The following is a 16832-nucleotide window of genomic DNA, read 5'->3' on the forward strand; positions in this document are numbered from 1 at the left end:
TGTGCTGAAGCTGCTGGGGGTCGAGAGTCTCGCTCGTGTTGATTTTACTGACAGAAAGAAAGAGTTTCAGTCATTGTGGACGTATTTTAACAAGCAGCCGCTGAGAATCAAAGTGTCACCACAAACTCACTTTAGTGCAGCACAGCTCCAGATCTGGACTAGTCTCTTTGTCCAAGCGAGTCCAGAGAGCATGTCGGCCTCTAACAGTTTACATTACACCTTCTGTGGTATCATGTCAGAGAAAGGCGTGAAAAGGCGTTTCTTTCTGGTGGTTAAATACAGCTCTGTTCTTCTTTTTTCTTTTTTTTGTTTCCTTCCAGGCGCCAATATTCTTTTTCTTGGTCTTCTCTCAGCTGCTGAGATGCGACCTTAATAAGCTCCACTGAGCTTTGGCAGCCACGTGGGAGCTCCTTCAGTGCAACAGCATCGTCTACACTGAAAAATATTCATCTAGAGAGAGCCACTTACTCGTGTTTTCTAGGTTTTCTTAAAATACTAGAAACAAATTTCAGTTTCCTTCACCTTTATTCTGATGTTTATATCTTTTATCCTGATTGCTTTTGATATTTATATAGCATTATTATTATTTATTTGCATTTGTTAGGTAATTGGGCTTATACCGGGACCGGGGAAACTAATTTCGTTCCACCTCATGTTTCTACATGTGTGAAATGACAATAAAGCTCCTCGAATCCTTTAAAAACATTATTTGAACAAAGCCCTCATTTATGGATCTTAGCTTTATGCTTCATCTTATCTTATGTTCGAGTGAGCTGATGAAGCCAAACACAGCTTGGGAGTGTGTTGATTTAGGGAAGAAAGACACAACTGTGGCCGATATTAAAAAAAAATGGTTTTGCTTAAGAATTCAGGGTGAAAAGTTTAGAGTGACGCAGTCTGTGCAGAAACAATCACTGTGGCTCTGCTAAATCTCCACATCACATCACAATGTTCACAAAGCTCATGCAAAGGCCTGGACGCCCTAAACTGCAGCGCCCCAACATAAGCAGCAGTAAAATCACCTGAGTTTAAGTCTAGACTTTGCTTAGAAACGAGAAAGTTTCCACGGCAAAGTAAAGTTTTATGAATAACTACTTCAACACGAGTTTCTGCTTAAGATCAAACCTGATCATAAGTTTGTTGTATGAAAGAGGCCCCGGTTTTGTACTGAAGTCTTTCAGAGATAAAAGTATCATTTTCAGACTAATTAGATGGAAAGCTGACTTATTTAAGACGACTTTTCTTGCTTTGTGCGATTCAAAGTGCCAAGAGCTCCAGCACAGGAGGCTCTGCCAAATCCCAGGTGAAGCTGAGGTGTCTTCTAGTAAATGTCAACCTGCAGCTCCAACATCCGCCGCTTCGTCATTACAGTTTCACACCAGTCGCTCTGTGAACGAGAGGTTGTTGCAGCGCGGTCGTACTGTACCTCGGCCATATCGATAGATCCCACTGCGAGAGTCTTGTAGCCCAAGATGGTTCGGTTCTTGTACCTCTTCCGCCTTTGCAGCATGATCTGCAGCTTGTTTCCTTCTCGTTTTAAGAAGTGAGGGTACTGAAGGTGGAGGAAACCGGGAAGAAGAGAAGGAAAAAGAAACATAAATGACTCACCAAGAAATTAACTGGCAGCTTCAAAGGTCAAGCTTGCGATCTTCTAGATTTTTCTTAATGTCAACAAACCCCATGAAAAAAGACCAAAACTAGCAATGAACTGATGGCCTGTGAATCGGGAGCCTGATATATTTTGCACTGTCGCACTGGCTGACGTGTTTCTTCAACAAGATGAACTGAAATGAAGTGTTAAAGCAGCGATTTAAGCTGATGTTCAGAAAAAAACATCCTCAGTTTTCACTGTTCCTCAAGAAGCCAACTTATCTGCTTTCTTAGGACTGTGGGTGTGGATTTCTGCTTGTTTGGTTTGTTTTTTATGACAGCATAAGCAAACAACCTGACATCTGCCATAATGTTTTGATTTGAACGTAGTAGATTGTATGAAACCACAATAATATAGCAACAGCAAAGAATATTGTCTGCTATCTTTCAGTGATGTAGAAACACTTTGTCTTCTGTGCACACACACAACACATGCATCTCTACACAGCATTTCCACACAACAGAAATCAGAAAGAAAGTTTCATATCTCATGTGCTTCCAATGCAGGTTTGAACAGTTGCCAAGGCAACAAGTGTAACTAAACTCATCCCACACCTATTTAACTCAAAGGATAAAATATGAAAAACTATTCACAAATGTGTTCATTCGGCGATCTCTGGTATTTGTTTGTATAATCAAACAGCAGCTTGGTGATGTTTGTGTTTGTACCTGCAGGGAAAAGGTGAGCGCCAGATCAGTCTCCACAGACCCACTGGGGGGCAGCACTATCTCATGGGACCTCAAAATCCGTTTGGAGCCCTGGAGAAAATAAATAAATAAAAGGAAGAAGAAGTTCTGGTTGGTTGGTGTTTAATTGAGGGGGCTTTTCTCCTGGAAGTCTTCTGCATCTCTGCTGTTGTTACTCACTCATTCAACAGGCTCTGACTGATTTTAAAAGACTGGTACCGGTGTCGGAATAGTGCTGATCAATTATGTGTGAACAAGCTACACTATCTTACTGTACGTGTTTTAACTGCTTTTTGATTTGCTCAACAGCTGAGGTTTGTCAGAGTTAACTTATGACATGATGTTCAGTATAGTGGATAAAATCTCAAACAAATCTCTTATGAAATGCCTTGAAGTTAGGGAAAAAAATACAATACAGATTGAAAAAAGGACACTTTAGCTTTTCTTGTTGTTCTTCACAGGACTGGTGAACATATCTGATTGGTCCAACAGCGTACCTGGATTTTAACGGCTATGACCACGGAGATCAGCTCTTTATCGAGTTCTCTCATCACAACCAGCTTCTTCAGAGTCAGACTGCACAATCTGCAGAGAGATGTAGACATGATGTTCGGTTCAGCGCTGCCACCAGTGGGTTTTTTAACACACACAAACAAATGAGTCATCGGCAACAAGAAAAAAATAAAAATAAAAAATACAGACTGTGAAGTCGTAAACAGTTTACACTGAAGAAAACACGTCCAATATGTCAGGACACACAGCGTCAGCAGGTTTAATGACTGCGCTGGTGTGATAATTTCACAAATGCATTTTCACAGTTTACAGCAGGTGTTAATTTGACGCTCTTGAGTCGATCAGATAAAAACATGTGAGCAGGTCAGTGTTTTATCTGAACTGAATAGTGCACCAGCTGGCGGTTTGTAACTGTGAAATATCCTGTTTTTCAGTTATAAGATTATGGGTTATTTTGTTGTTGTTGTTTATTAAATTGATTTATATCAGACAAACATCATTTCACTTTGAATTGTGTGTGCGTCCTTGAGGTCTAACAAACATGTTGGATGCATTTATTTCCTTGTAAAACATCTGCAATTCTGATTTTTGTTACAAGTTGGAGACCTGCATGATTCACTTCTTCACTGCTGCAGGTTCTTGACTGGCCCACACAGAGCCCTGACCTCAACCCCATCCAACACCTTTGGGATGAACTGGAACGGAGATTGTGAGCCAGGCCTTTTGGTCCAACATCAGTGTGTGACCTCACAAATGCTCTACTGCATGAATGGGCACAAATTCCCACAGAAACACTCCAACATGTTGTGGAAAGCCTTCACAGAAGAGTGGAAGCTGCTATTGCATTTAGAATGCAATGTCATTAAAGTCCCTGTGGGTGCAATGGTCAGCTGTCCCAATACTTTTGTCAATTTAGTGTATGACCTTATGAGGCAGTTTTCTCATCAGTGAAACCCAATAAAACTGGTCACTGGTGCGATGAGGGAAGAACTGGCTGCAAATCAAAGAAAGGTTTTTAAATTCCTACACTTGTTAGTTCGCAGGAGGCTGAGTTAAATCCTCTTTCACAGGCAGATGGGGGGCAGAAAAGCAACACCAGGCAGGACGGTGGCTGAGCAGCCAGGGGCGACTGCTTTAACAAGCCTGTCACGTTTTTTTGTTTTTTGGAGGGGGGGTTTTTGAGAAACTTCCTCGTAAGACGAAAGTGAAAAAGAAAAGCTTTTCTTCACAGCCATTCTTTTGGTTCTTTTGACTGAATCATTCAGAGGAGCTGCTCTGAACAGGCTGGCTGCTCTCGGTCTGGAGGCCTATTTTCAACAGCCATTCATCATCCTGCTCTCTTTTTTACTGCAAAATTAAACAGTGTTAATGGTGCTGTTGGCTGGAATGACATCACCGCTACATTATTCTTGGGCATAACAACGCAACGAAAGTCATTCAGCGGCAGGAGTGGTCATTGAACACCAGTGAAGGTTTATTGTTCCACAGAGTAAAAGAAGTCGGTCAAAACTGCCATGAGTGACGGAGGAGAGAGAAATGTGCTCAAACAGCCCAGGGAGGCAACATTAATACACCAATATCCACTGTCATTTAGTGTAAGGACTGAGGAGTTGACCTAAGGTGTTAATCTAACACACAGACACAACACTGACAGATCGGGAACGGTGAAGCACTGAACAAAGGGAAAAACAGTCAAGGGCTTTCAAAACCACACAGTGTGCCGAGTGACACGACGGTGTGTGTGTGCCGCAGAGGCGTATCAATCAGCCTCAAGAGAAAGGAAAACATTGGGACGGGGAGAGAAGAAGCGATGACAATGGCAGGTTTGAAGAAGCCCCGGCAGGCTAAATGAAAACCTTTCTCTTCTTCAGCTGAGACGCGACCCAAGAAATCCCAGGCACAATGGACACAAGCCAATGAAGGCCTGCATTGTCTTCGGCCTGCTCTCACACAGACAATGTTTTGTTTTCTGCCGTGTTTCCATTGGTTCCAAGCCCACAGCTCCGTCTATTTCAGTTATGCTAGGTGGCTGGGTGCTGGTTTGCGCGGGCAGAGACGACCACATGATATCTGCCACAGGGACTACTCTGCTTTCTGGCTTTTAGATGTGCTGTTTTTATCCCTCACAATGGGTTTATCATGCAGTATGAGTCCAAAGAAGTGGCCCTGAAATGCTATATCCAATGAAAAACCACTTAATTTGTAAGAGGATCTCTGCTGACCCATTTCTCTTTGGGTGGTGGCCTAAAATTCTGACGAGTGGAGCTGAGGGCAACTTTAAGTATCGGTGACATTTTCCCACCAAAGGTTGTTCTGGGTCACAAACACGGGTTTCATCAAAACAGCCCTGTTGGGGTGAATTAATAAAAGGGTAGCATTCTTTACAACTACACTGATTGGATGACACACTATATAGACAAAAGTACTGGAAGAACTGAACATCGCACCATCAGGGACTTTAATGACATTGCATTTTAAATACGCAGACAGCTTGTTTCTGCGAAGGATTTCCACAACATGTTGGAGTGTTTCTGAGGGAATTTTGGCCCATTCATGCAGCAGAGCATCTGTGCTGAAAAATGGCGCCATACCAATACTTTTGTCTATATAGGGGTTCAAATTCATTTGATTGGTTAGTTGGGAAACTTACTGAGAAATGCTATCACAATTACCCTCAGCCCAAAGTTACACCACTACATTACGGTTTCTGTCCGTCCAACAGGTCGAACAACAAAAAAATTAATTAAAATGATTGAAAAATGACCTACACGATTTTTAAAATAATACAGTTTTGATGACAAGACAAGCATCATATTTTGTAAGCTCTAAATTTACTGTTGTGAAGACTAAAGCTCTCAAATTGTGCTCTAAAAGTAGAATATTTCCCTCTGAAACGTGTCGGAGTAGAAAAAAACGGAAAAAGGTGGTTTCAACTCAGCTCATCCGGTCTGAGTGTGTCTCCAAATCATCTGGACTACAATCCGGTCCTAAGTTCTCTATGGTCCGCTTTCTGATGTCAGTTTACTATCACCAACGAAGCACAAAACGCTGGTGAAGCAGTGGGGAGTATCAGATGCACATGTAAGTGCCGAGGTTTCACTCTGAACTGAAGGCGAGGACACGCTGCCACCGGCTAATGCATTGAGTGCACTGAGCTCCTGCATGTTCACCGACACACACTAAAACACACACAGAGAAGCGCACAGCTGCTGTTTTGGAGCTGCAGCGGAGAGACGCCTGGTCCCTGTTCTGTCCCCTCCATGTATCCCCACAGGGGCCGCTGAAGCGCACGACCTGCTGCCTGTAGTGTGGCCCTGCCAAATCCCGAGGCCAGCTCAGCACAGATGCTCTGGCAAAGGGGGGGGGGGGACCAGCGGGCAGCGTGGTGCTGTGATAGCACAATCACTTCACCTGCCAGGAACAACAAACCAACAGGAATTTGTTTTGGTGTCAGTGATGCATGGACGTATCAACACTGTGCTGCAAACAGCCGGCAGACCTGATGACTGGTGCTGTACTGGAACTAATACATGCACTATACAGACAAAAGGACAAAAGTATTGGGACACCTGACCATTACACCATCAAGGACTTTATTGACACTTCACTCTAAACACACAGACAGCTTTGCAGCTCTAACAGCTTCCACTCTTCTGTCAAGGCTTTCCACAACATGTTGGAGTGTTTCTGTGGGGATTTTTGTCCATTCATGCAGTAGAGCATTTGTGAGGTCACACACTGATGTTGGACTAAAAGGCCTGGCTCACAATCTCCGTTCCAGTTCATCCCAAAGGTGTTGGATGGGGTTGAGGTCAGGGCTCTGTGTGGGCCAGTCAAGTTCTTCCACACCAAACTCATCCAACCATGTCTTTATGGAGCTTTGCTTTGTGCACTGGGGCACAGTCATGCTGGAATAGAAAAGGGCCTTCAACAAACTGTTGCCACAAAGTTGGAAGCATAGCATTGTCCAAAATGTCTTGGTGTGCTGAAGCATTAAGATTTCCCTTCACTGGAAGTCAGGGGTCGAGCCCAAAGCCTGATAAACAGCCCCATAAAGAGGTATGTCTGCATACTTTTGTACCAATGACAGCACAAGGAAAAAAACCCAAACACCATATTGTTACTTATATATCTGTAAGTGAAATCAAATCACCATGATTTACGCCACCCCCCAATCAGAAATGCACTTCACAGGACAAGATGTGCTTTTGATCTTTGCAGTAATTGTCAAGTAAATGTCAAACAGCAGCGGCTGTCATGCAAACAGGCTCACAATGACAATGTTAACACGCTTATGTAATATTTAACATGTTCACCGTGTTCTTTGTTTTGTGTACGAACACATAACATTTGCTCACATGCAAACTGGATAAACACAACGTACAGCTGAGGCTGAAGGGAAAGTCTTCAGTACCAGAAGTTTGTTGGTCATGAGCTAAAGCAATTTTGACTTGACGAAAAGCTTACAAGGTGATTATGATTCATCAAGAGAGGGAAGCAATTGTCAAGCAACAGTCAACCCAACAGTTGTGGAGACATTTCCCAAAAAACCACAATGTCAGCCTCAGGCAGAGGATCATCAGAGTCAGTAGGACCCATCTTCTGGTGGCCATGAATGTCTCTACACCAGCAGCTGCTTTAAATACTTATCTTATATCTGAAACCAATGTTTAACATTCATGTCACATTCTTCTAATAAAATCTAGAACTGGTTTTCATTTGAGATAGTTTTAAACAGCTTAAAATCTGGAACAGAAAAACACAAGCTGTACCCAATCCTGACGCACAGAGTGGGATAAGACAAGTCAGGAAGTGAAGGGAGACGTCAGCTGTGTGTGTGTGTGTGGCGGCCGGAAAACATAAACATCCGCGGTTCAGTTTCATCTCTTGGATTTGCTCCTTCTCTTAATAGTAAGAGTCGAGCAACCGTACACTGGGAGGCCTGCCGCACCGAGCAGCATCGATAATGAGATTTCTATACTTCACGCCGCTGCTTCCTGCTCTTCTGCCACACACACACACACACACACACACAAGGCTCTTAAAATAGATGCTTGAAAATGTAGTGAGAATCGAGTTAACGGTGTATCAGATATCTCAGGACGTCCATTTGATTCTCCACTGGACTGGATGATGGGTTTTCCACCACAATGCAGACCAGCTGTGCATCTGGAGCAAAAAGAGTCAAATTTCAGGACCTTTTGAGCTGGAGTGACAGGAAAAACAAGCCAGTTTTCTGAATCCTGACAAAGTGGTGACACTGTACCTTTATCCAACAGCAGCTAGGACACAGCGTATGTACAGATTGAAGCTTAGACCATAGCGCAGAGGATAAACTAGAGGATTTACCATTTGGTATCTCTGCATTGCTTTTGATCACATGTCACAGCCAAGCTCGGAGGGAGTTCAGCTGTGTTATTTAAACTTACAGCGCCGTCTCTCCTCTGCGCTGCGATTGGATTGTCACCGCTGTGTGCTTAAGGCGCAACGTACGCTGTGTTGAAACTGCAGTACAGCAGCAAAATAACAAAGTATCCCACCTCGTTATGAGAGACAGGACAAACCGCGCTCTTTGAGACTTTCAATCTACTGAAAGAAAATCCAATTTCTGAATCTGCTGAGGTGAAAGTGGATTTGTGCCAGCTCTGTAATGTTCACTGCAACACTTCAGGGCACTACAGATCACAGTGGTCCTGACCTCCAGCACTCCCACTCAGTGTGGCTGAGCTGACACAGCAGACTGCATCAAATTATACTGTACCACCTTTTTCTGCCAGTTCGCTGCTATTCTTCTGTCCCGAATCTGAAATGTGATCTGATCGTGTTCACTTGGGCATAAAAACAATAAGAATGAAAAAAAAAAACAAAACATTTGGGTATTTCCTAAGAGCCACACTTTCTCAATATTTGTCTGCCATCGCTTGTTCAGGTTTTTGGCAGATTTGAGAATTATTCCAGCTTTCTTTCAATTTAACTCCTGCGGTCTAGTGAAGCCTTATGACAACAGGTTTTTCCTTTTGCCTTTTATATGAATATGTTTAGTGGTCTGGTGACCGCAGAGAAAAAAGCCACACATGTCAGCACTCACTGCTCTTTCCTAGACTACACACAGTATACTGGCATGGCTTCCATCCATATTTGTTTTCCTGCTATAAAAAGGAACATGTTCCTCCACAGCTGCAAGTCAGAGGAAATGAAAACAGGCTGAAAAATGACTGAAAATTACTGTATTTATATTAGCATTTGTACGTCTGAGCCCGTTTAAGAAACAGGCTAAAGACCCCAAATCTGAACTGTTGCACAAAAAAGTTTTCAAATGCTGTCACGTCAGCTTTTTGAATTATTTCTCCAGCTGTTCACAGCACACATTCAGAAGAATTCCTCCAGTCAGACTTTGGCATAATCTGATGCAGTTTGTTCATGCTAAATTTGGTATGCGACAAAACGAGACCCTGACCCTGCTAACATGTCACTATGCTAACTGCAGTCATGCTAACTTACTAAATGTTAACATATTGACATCAAGTTTAAAAGCTAAACATTAGCATTCAGCTAAGGCTCACAAAATGCAGTTTTAGACTGTTTGTAAGGAAACAGTTGCCCCACATAACTATAATCTAAAACCCCAAACTTATACAAATGTATTTATTTGTTAATGAGTGAGCTTTAATTCCCTGTTATCTAAAGTCCTTTTCTTTTGGAACTTCTCTCAGCTTTCAGCAGTTCTGTTTCCTGGCATTAAACGGCCATCGCTGCCACACTGAGCCTCAGGCATATAGACTTTTACTCGTGTTTCAGTCTGCTCGTGGATTCGCACCAGCGACCTCTGGGTCACTTTGATGTTACCACACTTGACTGCTGTGTGCAGGCTGAGTCAAGCTCAAACCAGGAAGAGCAGAAGGATCTGATTACCTCTAATGTTTGAATCACAAGACTGGCAGTAAATCGACAGATGATGCACATAATGCGCACGCACACACACACACACACACACACACACATGTATGAACACAGGGCTGATGGGAAAGGGCTTGAGCTGCTTTGGGATTTTGTTCCTGTGAAGCAAACAAACGGTTGAGTCCAAACTGACCGCTGACAGTCTGGACAGCCTCTGATAAAGCTGTCTGATTCAGACATATTTGTTTGCTGCTCAACACGCTGCATGAATTTCCAGGGTTGCCATGGAAATTCTGATGTCGGTTAAACGGGCAGCCGTCAGTCGTGAATAAAGTGGAGCGCAGTCAGACCCCGTGTGAGTGGCTGAATCATCTCTTTATGAGCTGGAGTGCATCAGGAGAAAACTTGATGCCTGTCATATTGATGCTCGCCTTCCTGCTCTGACATTTCCACGCCGCCGTCAGAGGCAGGAGAGATGGAGCTTCCGGGGACCAGCCGAACAGAGTGATGCTTTTCACCATTTTATCTATCTTCTGTAATCATTTATCAGTTTCCTAATGTCTTTTGCAGTCTCACTGTCACACGTGAGCAGCAAACTGACAAACTGCTTCGCCTCAAAGTCATTAAGAAATCTGTTTGGAGACTGAAATCTGACTCTGTGTGGCCTGTGTTTACAAAAAGATGGATGCCCTCCAACAGCTCTCTGATTAAACACAAATCATACAACAACGTGGAAACACCCGTTCAGTATCACATTGGACAAACTGGCGGCAAATTAACAAACACTGAAGTTGCCGACCCGCTAAAGCTGAGCATGCAAACATCAGCACTTTGGACTTCTGCCCAAAGTTGACGGATGGATGCTTCATGGATGCTTCATTCCCACAGCAGCTCGTCAAAGTAATTAATCACTTTTTCCCTTCAAGGTTTCCTGAGCCCTGCCTGAATAGCACTGGCACTACAATATGGAGGACTGCACTGGAGGTACTCATCCCCTCAGGGCTGCTTAAAGGCCAGAAATGTTTACTTCATCCGGCATCAGAGTGTCACTCTGCAGGCGTTAATGGACCCAGTTTATACCAGCTGAATGGCCACCAAACTATAAAAGCCTTTTCTCCAGCCTGGAAATCACAGCCCAGCATCCATCAGCTTATTTATTTACACCGCAGTCTGACTCTACTGTGCTGGTGCATTTAAAGCTGGGATTCCCCAAACCAATACAAAAAAAATACACTATATAGACAAAAGTATGCAGACACACCTCTTTATGGGGCTGTTTCTCAGGGTTTGGGCTCAGCCCCTGACTTCCAGTGAAGGGAAATCTTAATGCTTCAGCACACCAAGACATTTTGCACAATGCTATGCTTCCATCTTTGTGGCAACAGTTTGTTGAAGGCCCTTTTCTATTCCAGCATGACTGTGCCCCAGTGCACAAAGCAAAGCTCCATAAAGACATGGTTGGATGAGTTTGGTGTGGAAGAACTTGACTGGCCCACACAGAGCCCTGACCTCAACCCCATCCAACACCTTTGGGATTAACTGGAACGGAGATTGTGAGCCAGACCTTTTGGTCCAACATCAGTGTGTGACCTCACAAATGCTCTACTGCATGAATGGACAAAAATCCCCACAGAAACACTCCAACATGTTGTGGAAAGCCTTCACAGAAGAGTGGAAGCTGTTAGAGCTGCAAAGCTGTCTGTGTGTTGTCATTACAGTCCCAGATAGTGTAATGGCCAGGTGGTGTAATACTAATATATATATATATATATATGTACACACTAATAATAATACTTTTGTCCATATAGTATATCATCATCTATTGTTAGTATTTCTGTTAATGTTTCCACTGAAACCTCTTCTGGTGTTTGTTAACCATCAACAGGAAGGCTTCTCTGCTGTTATTACCCCCTGCAGTCTGATACAGTGTGTGTGTGTGTGTGTGTGTGCGCGTGTGTGTGTGTGTGTGTGTGTGTTGTCACCAGTCATACCCATCACATTTTCAAAGTCATAACTCAGTTCATGCATAACACACAAAGAAGCATCCTGATCAGATTTACCAGCTAGTGGCAAAAGTGACTCCATGTTCCCCGACTTTGTTTGGTTATAACTTGCTGCAAAATTATTTCAGAATATGTGCAATAACTGAAACATGAAAAACGAATCAAAACTATTTTCCATTCCATCAGCACTTATCAAAAAGAATAAGTTAAAGTGTATATAAAAAGAGCTGTAATGTGATGACTCAGCAGCATTGGTGTGCGGTTGCTATGGTTACCCACGGCAAATGTTAAGAATCACAGATGAGTATTTTCCATGACTGTAACATATTGGAAATTAAGCGCTGGGCAAGGAAAATGTGCCTCTTAAAGCATTTCAGCCTGTGAGGTTGACTGACTGTGTGCATGTTTGTGTTTGCATGTGCACATTCAGTAGACAGTATGAGTCTGCAACAAGCTGACGTGTGAACACAATCATGTGGAGAAGTCACAGCAGCACCACCCTGACCCGGTCTTCTCCCACTGCGTGGGTCAGGCAGCTGAGATGACCTAAATTCCACCGTCTCTCGGGGTTCTGGAAAACCATCTCCGTCCATCTTTGTCCCAGTATGGAAATCCGTCCTTTTTTTTTGTGACTCACTCAGTAAAAATGTGAAAACAAGCCGTCAGAGACGCCCTGAAACTCCTCAGCTGCAGGAAGTTGAGTCTTTTTCAGCAGACTAAGGGGAAACTTGGAGGAAGTTTTCTCTCCCATCCCCCGTCCTCCCTGTCAGATCCTTCACCTGTCAGTGAAACAAAAATGTCACCTGGGAGGTTCGTCGCCGGCACGGGAGCCCACGGAGGCTTGAGCAGGCAGGAAAGGAGAGGCGCCTCTTCCTCTGCACCACTCTGCAGCTTTGTGTGGAGAGCTGAGAGGTAAACTTTAGAGACTTTGTTTCCTTTGAGAATTCAAGACTGGGAGACGAGCAAACTACCGCAGACTGAAGTGGGTGGGAATCTATTAATTAATTACAAATAAAGTCACCACCATGTGTTCAACTTTCACAACACGCTCAGCCTTTTGCACCTCCTGCTTAATAAAGGGGGTTTTAGCACCTGCCGTGTGGCCTCCTGCAGAGACAACGGCTCAGTGGTGCACAGTGGCCATCTTGGCACTAACTACTGCACTTCTGCGACAAAACCACTCTACTTCACCTTTTAAATGCTCATGAGGGACAATTCATTCTCTACAATGTGGGGCAGCCTGTGCAGCATCTGCATCCCATTTTCTCCAACGGAAGGCACTTTAGAGGAGACAGAAGAAAGAAAGAAAACCAGTCAGTTTTCTGTTCGGTTCCCCTCATGATCTGCCAGCAAATTACGGGTTTCATTAACGCTGATTTTACTTTACAGTCGCCGTTCCAGCTGAACGTTCAAGATGTGATTGTGATTGCGGCGTGTTTCTTTTCATCGAGGTGTTCGCACATCTGTGTCTCCTCTCTGATGAGGCGAAATGGCCTCTTCATCACGCCCTTTCAAACCTAAGAGAGTGAGGAAACGTCTCCGCACCTGTCGCACAGGTCACAGACACGGGGGTGGGTGGGGGTTGCTGTCACCATGGCAACCGGGATTACACAAGCTGCGACTTACTGCGCGCCTGTGAGTACTGAAAGCAGATCTGTGTGCATGCTTTGACATCAAAGAGGGGGGCAAAAGAAATAGCAGCGGTCACATGGGACGCAGCGTCCTGCCTGCCAGGCCCAGACTGAAACCTGAAACCACGTTACAGATAAATACTGCATTCCAGCTATTTAAATACACCCTACACACACACACACACACACAGCACAGTCACTGCCTCAGACCTGGTGGCATCCTACTCTAAACATGCCTCACATGCTCAGGCTGCGGTGACTGACACGCCACCCCAACACCCTCTGTAACGCCGCAGTCGGCGGCTTCTCGGCCACACGGCTCAGTCGCTGTCCCAGCGAAGATCAGGCTGCATGGCTGAATTCTTTCCTTTCAAGGCATCTCTGCTTTGCTGAGTGTTACAGAGTGGAGGGAGATGCGGGGATGGGGTGTCAGCTGTGTCACAAAAGCACACTATACTGTAAAACACACACACACACACACACTGTACACTCATGTGAACAGCGGCACCCTTCAGTCTTTTACGAGAAATCAAGCCTGACTGCAGGGGTGCAATACTGCGATACTGTGATAAAAAAACACTCAACCTCAACTACAAGTCCTGCATGGAAACGAAGCAAACAGTTACTTATTTTCACCATGTTAACCCGAGGTCGTGTTTATGTCCACCAAGTCCAAGTGTCTGGCCTCAACACACTCCTGAGGGAAAATGTCTGGGTCTTCAGCTGCTAAATGCTCTGCCACATTCACCAGCTCGCCGCTCGCCGCGTCTGCCTGCCGTCTGGTGCCGGGCAGGTAGCGTGCAGCGGGGTTTTCGGGGTGTTCTCATTAAAAACAGCTGCCACATGAAGCTGAAAACAACACTGTGACAGGGATGACAGAACAGCTAAAACCGTGAGCTAAAGCTCGCTATGAAGCTCCACAAAGGAGCTGCAGACTCAGGTATGAGCGACTGGTTTCACCTTGTTTCCACATTATCATTTAACACCTTGTAATTGTAAACCACTGATTATGGGGCAGCTTAAAGTGAAAGGAAAGGAAAACGTCCCCCGCAAGTGATAGATTACTTAGATTACTGATTGTGATTTATAAGTAGTTTAGTCCAGTTGTTGCCCCCTGCAAGAGATCATGACATAAATCAAATCTTTTGTTAGGTGAGTCTTGTAACATGACTTGATGACTCAATGACTTGAAGAAGCGCTCATTTAGTCTTTAACAGCAATTTCTTCCTCGTGAGCTTCAACGTTCCTTCATGGAAAGCCTAAATATGTAAAGTAACTGCAGCTCTTACATAAATGTAGTAGATTAAAAAGTACAATGATTACGTAAGTACAAAGACACAGAAACACGAGTGCAAACGGAGTTAAGTAAGTTTTGTTTGTGCACGGATGAAGAAGTTTGGGAAGTAAACACAGAGAAAGAAAAAATATTTGTCCAAAGAATTAATACAAAGAAAGTCTGTTTAGCTAAATTACCCCCCCCCCAAAAAAAGAAAAGTTTTCTCACTTATAGAAACAATTTCTCAGTTTGCCCGGATGATGCAGGTTTGACAGGGACGAGGCCGTCTGCAGTGAAACCTGTTTGCACTGAGGTGGACGACGTGCAGTCAGCAGGACATGTTAGCATCCGCTGTGTGAAACCCAAACTGTCTGCATGGATAAAACACGCGACGTGACAGAGAAAATGTGTCGTTTTCAGCGAGCTGAACTCCTCTTTGTTGTTGTTGTTGTTGTTATGCAGGATTGTTTCCTGAGCTGTGTCACCAAGGCCCTCAATTAGTTTTAATTTGTCCCAGCTGCGAGCGGCTCTTACGTTTCCTATTTTCACTGCACTGTGGGACGGAGCACTAAAAACTCAAACAAGTTTGGAGTATATTTGTCACTTTTCTTGACAGAACAGTCGCACAATGAGTGAAAGTCGCTGTTGAGGCCCCAAGTCTACTCGGCAAAACTTTAGAGACAAGAACTTGGAAGGCTTTTCCTGTTGACATTAATATGTTTCATTTTCAGATTTGCATGTTGGACTCCTGTTCCACGCCGGCCTCGGCACCGAGCCGCCGTCGCCACGGCTCCAACACGACCTCTGCTGAAATCAGATCTCAGTGTGGTGAGACGTTTGGAGAGAAAGCAGGACAGGACGCAGGGACATCAGGAGTGGAGAAACATCCCCTCCACATTGTTCATTTCATAAGAATAAAAAGCAAGTACACAAGTTGATCATTACTTTGATGCTGAATACTTTCCCCTCAGGTTAAAGTACGCAGCTGCACGCTAAACTCCGTGTCGGGTCAAATCAAAGTGTCGAGGCCAAGTGCTGAATCTGGAAAAGCTATGAGCTGGTTCAAGTTGAGGAAGGCTCAGAGTGATGATTGGACTCTTTTTCTTGTTTTTCTTCCCTCCTGTGGGCCAGTTTTATCCTGGTGGAGCGAGTCACGGGATGCCAGGAAGCCTTGGGATGGAGGGCAAGGAAGGGCGGAGGGTGGGGGTTGTCCATGTGCTGGATCAGTGCCCAGACTGCGCCCCCCCGCCCGCCACATCCGAACCACAGGTCCTGCATCCCCAAACTCAGCAGGTTTGTGGCAGAGGCAGACTTTATATGTTGAGAGAGCCACAGAGAGGGAAACAAGAGAACACAAAGCATAAAGCAGATGAAAGGCTGTGAAAAGTGAAAGCTGGATACTAAAGTACGAGTGTGCAGGCAAAGCAAAGACAGAAGGAGAAAGAGAGGAGAGTCGCAGCCTGGCGCAACGTTTTATTTTAGTTTGACAGCCAGACCGTCTTTGTCAGGGTTTGGGTTTTCAAGCGCTGACGTCTGCCAGCCTGCGACTCCCAATCACTCTGTCCGTCCTGCAGAAACCTACTCACAACGGGATCGCAAGAATGAAGCCCTGACGTGAAAAGAAAGGTTGTTTTTACTCAGCGAGGGAGAAAACGATATTATCTACTGCTCCTCCTGAGGAGCAGAGCGGACGGACGGACATTTCCTGCACATTTACTGGTCTTATCCATTAAGTCAACGAAAGCCCAGAGTGTACTATAAAATTATGTAAAGAAAAAGAGAGAAAATGAAGGCTAAGATGAAAAGAGAGGGACAGGAAGAGAACAAAACCTCAAAATATACTGGTGGAAGCAAAGTACAGAAACATTACGAGCAACATGTACTTAAACTATCAAAAGTAAAACTACTTTGACTGCAGTAAAATGTCTCCTGTGACTGACATACGTTAACGTATCACACTGAAAGGCTGACAATACTGACGCATCAATGTGTATGCTGCATTTTTTGTTTTTTCTTCAATCTAATATTGACGTTTTCCCTCCTGGAATTTAAATGATACCATCAGAGAAGTTTAAAGGGGAAATCTCCCTGTGTGGTGGTGGAGCTGTTGAAGGGTCAGAAGGCAAAAAGTTTAGGAAACACTTTTAATAGGTTATCATGAGTCTTTCAAACGTT

The 16832-nt window shown here is 44.3% G+C and overlaps 1 protein-coding gene across 3 annotated transcripts in view; it reads right to left on the reverse strand.

Annotated features, from left to right (window-relative positions):
• The window catches only part of pacs2 (phosphofurin acidic cluster sorting protein 2), a 52061-nt gene that overhangs the window by 16508 nt on the left and 18721 nt on the right, over positions 1-16832 (reverse strand). For 2 of the 3 annotated variants that reach the window (XM_046413038.1, XM_046413040.1), the window contains exons 2-4: positions 2835-2922; positions 2320-2409; positions 1427-1552 (exon numbers count right to left, since the gene is read on the reverse strand). In XM_046413038.1, the coding sequence (XP_046268994.1) occupies positions 1427-1552; positions 2320-2409; positions 2835-2922 (304 nt within the window). Of the gene's footprint in view, positions 1-1426; positions 1553-2319; positions 2410-2834; positions 2923-14885; positions 15403-16832 lie in introns of those variants that run through there. The other variant, XM_046413039.1, reaches the window with a different exon arrangement.

The sequence above is a fragment of the Scatophagus argus genome, chromosome 15 (genome assembly GCF_020382885.2).
Source record: "Scatophagus argus isolate fScaArg1 chromosome 15, fScaArg1.pri, whole genome shotgun sequence".
In the NCBI taxonomy this organism is placed as follows: domain Eukaryota; kingdom Metazoa; phylum Chordata; class Actinopteri; family Scatophagidae; genus Scatophagus; species Scatophagus argus.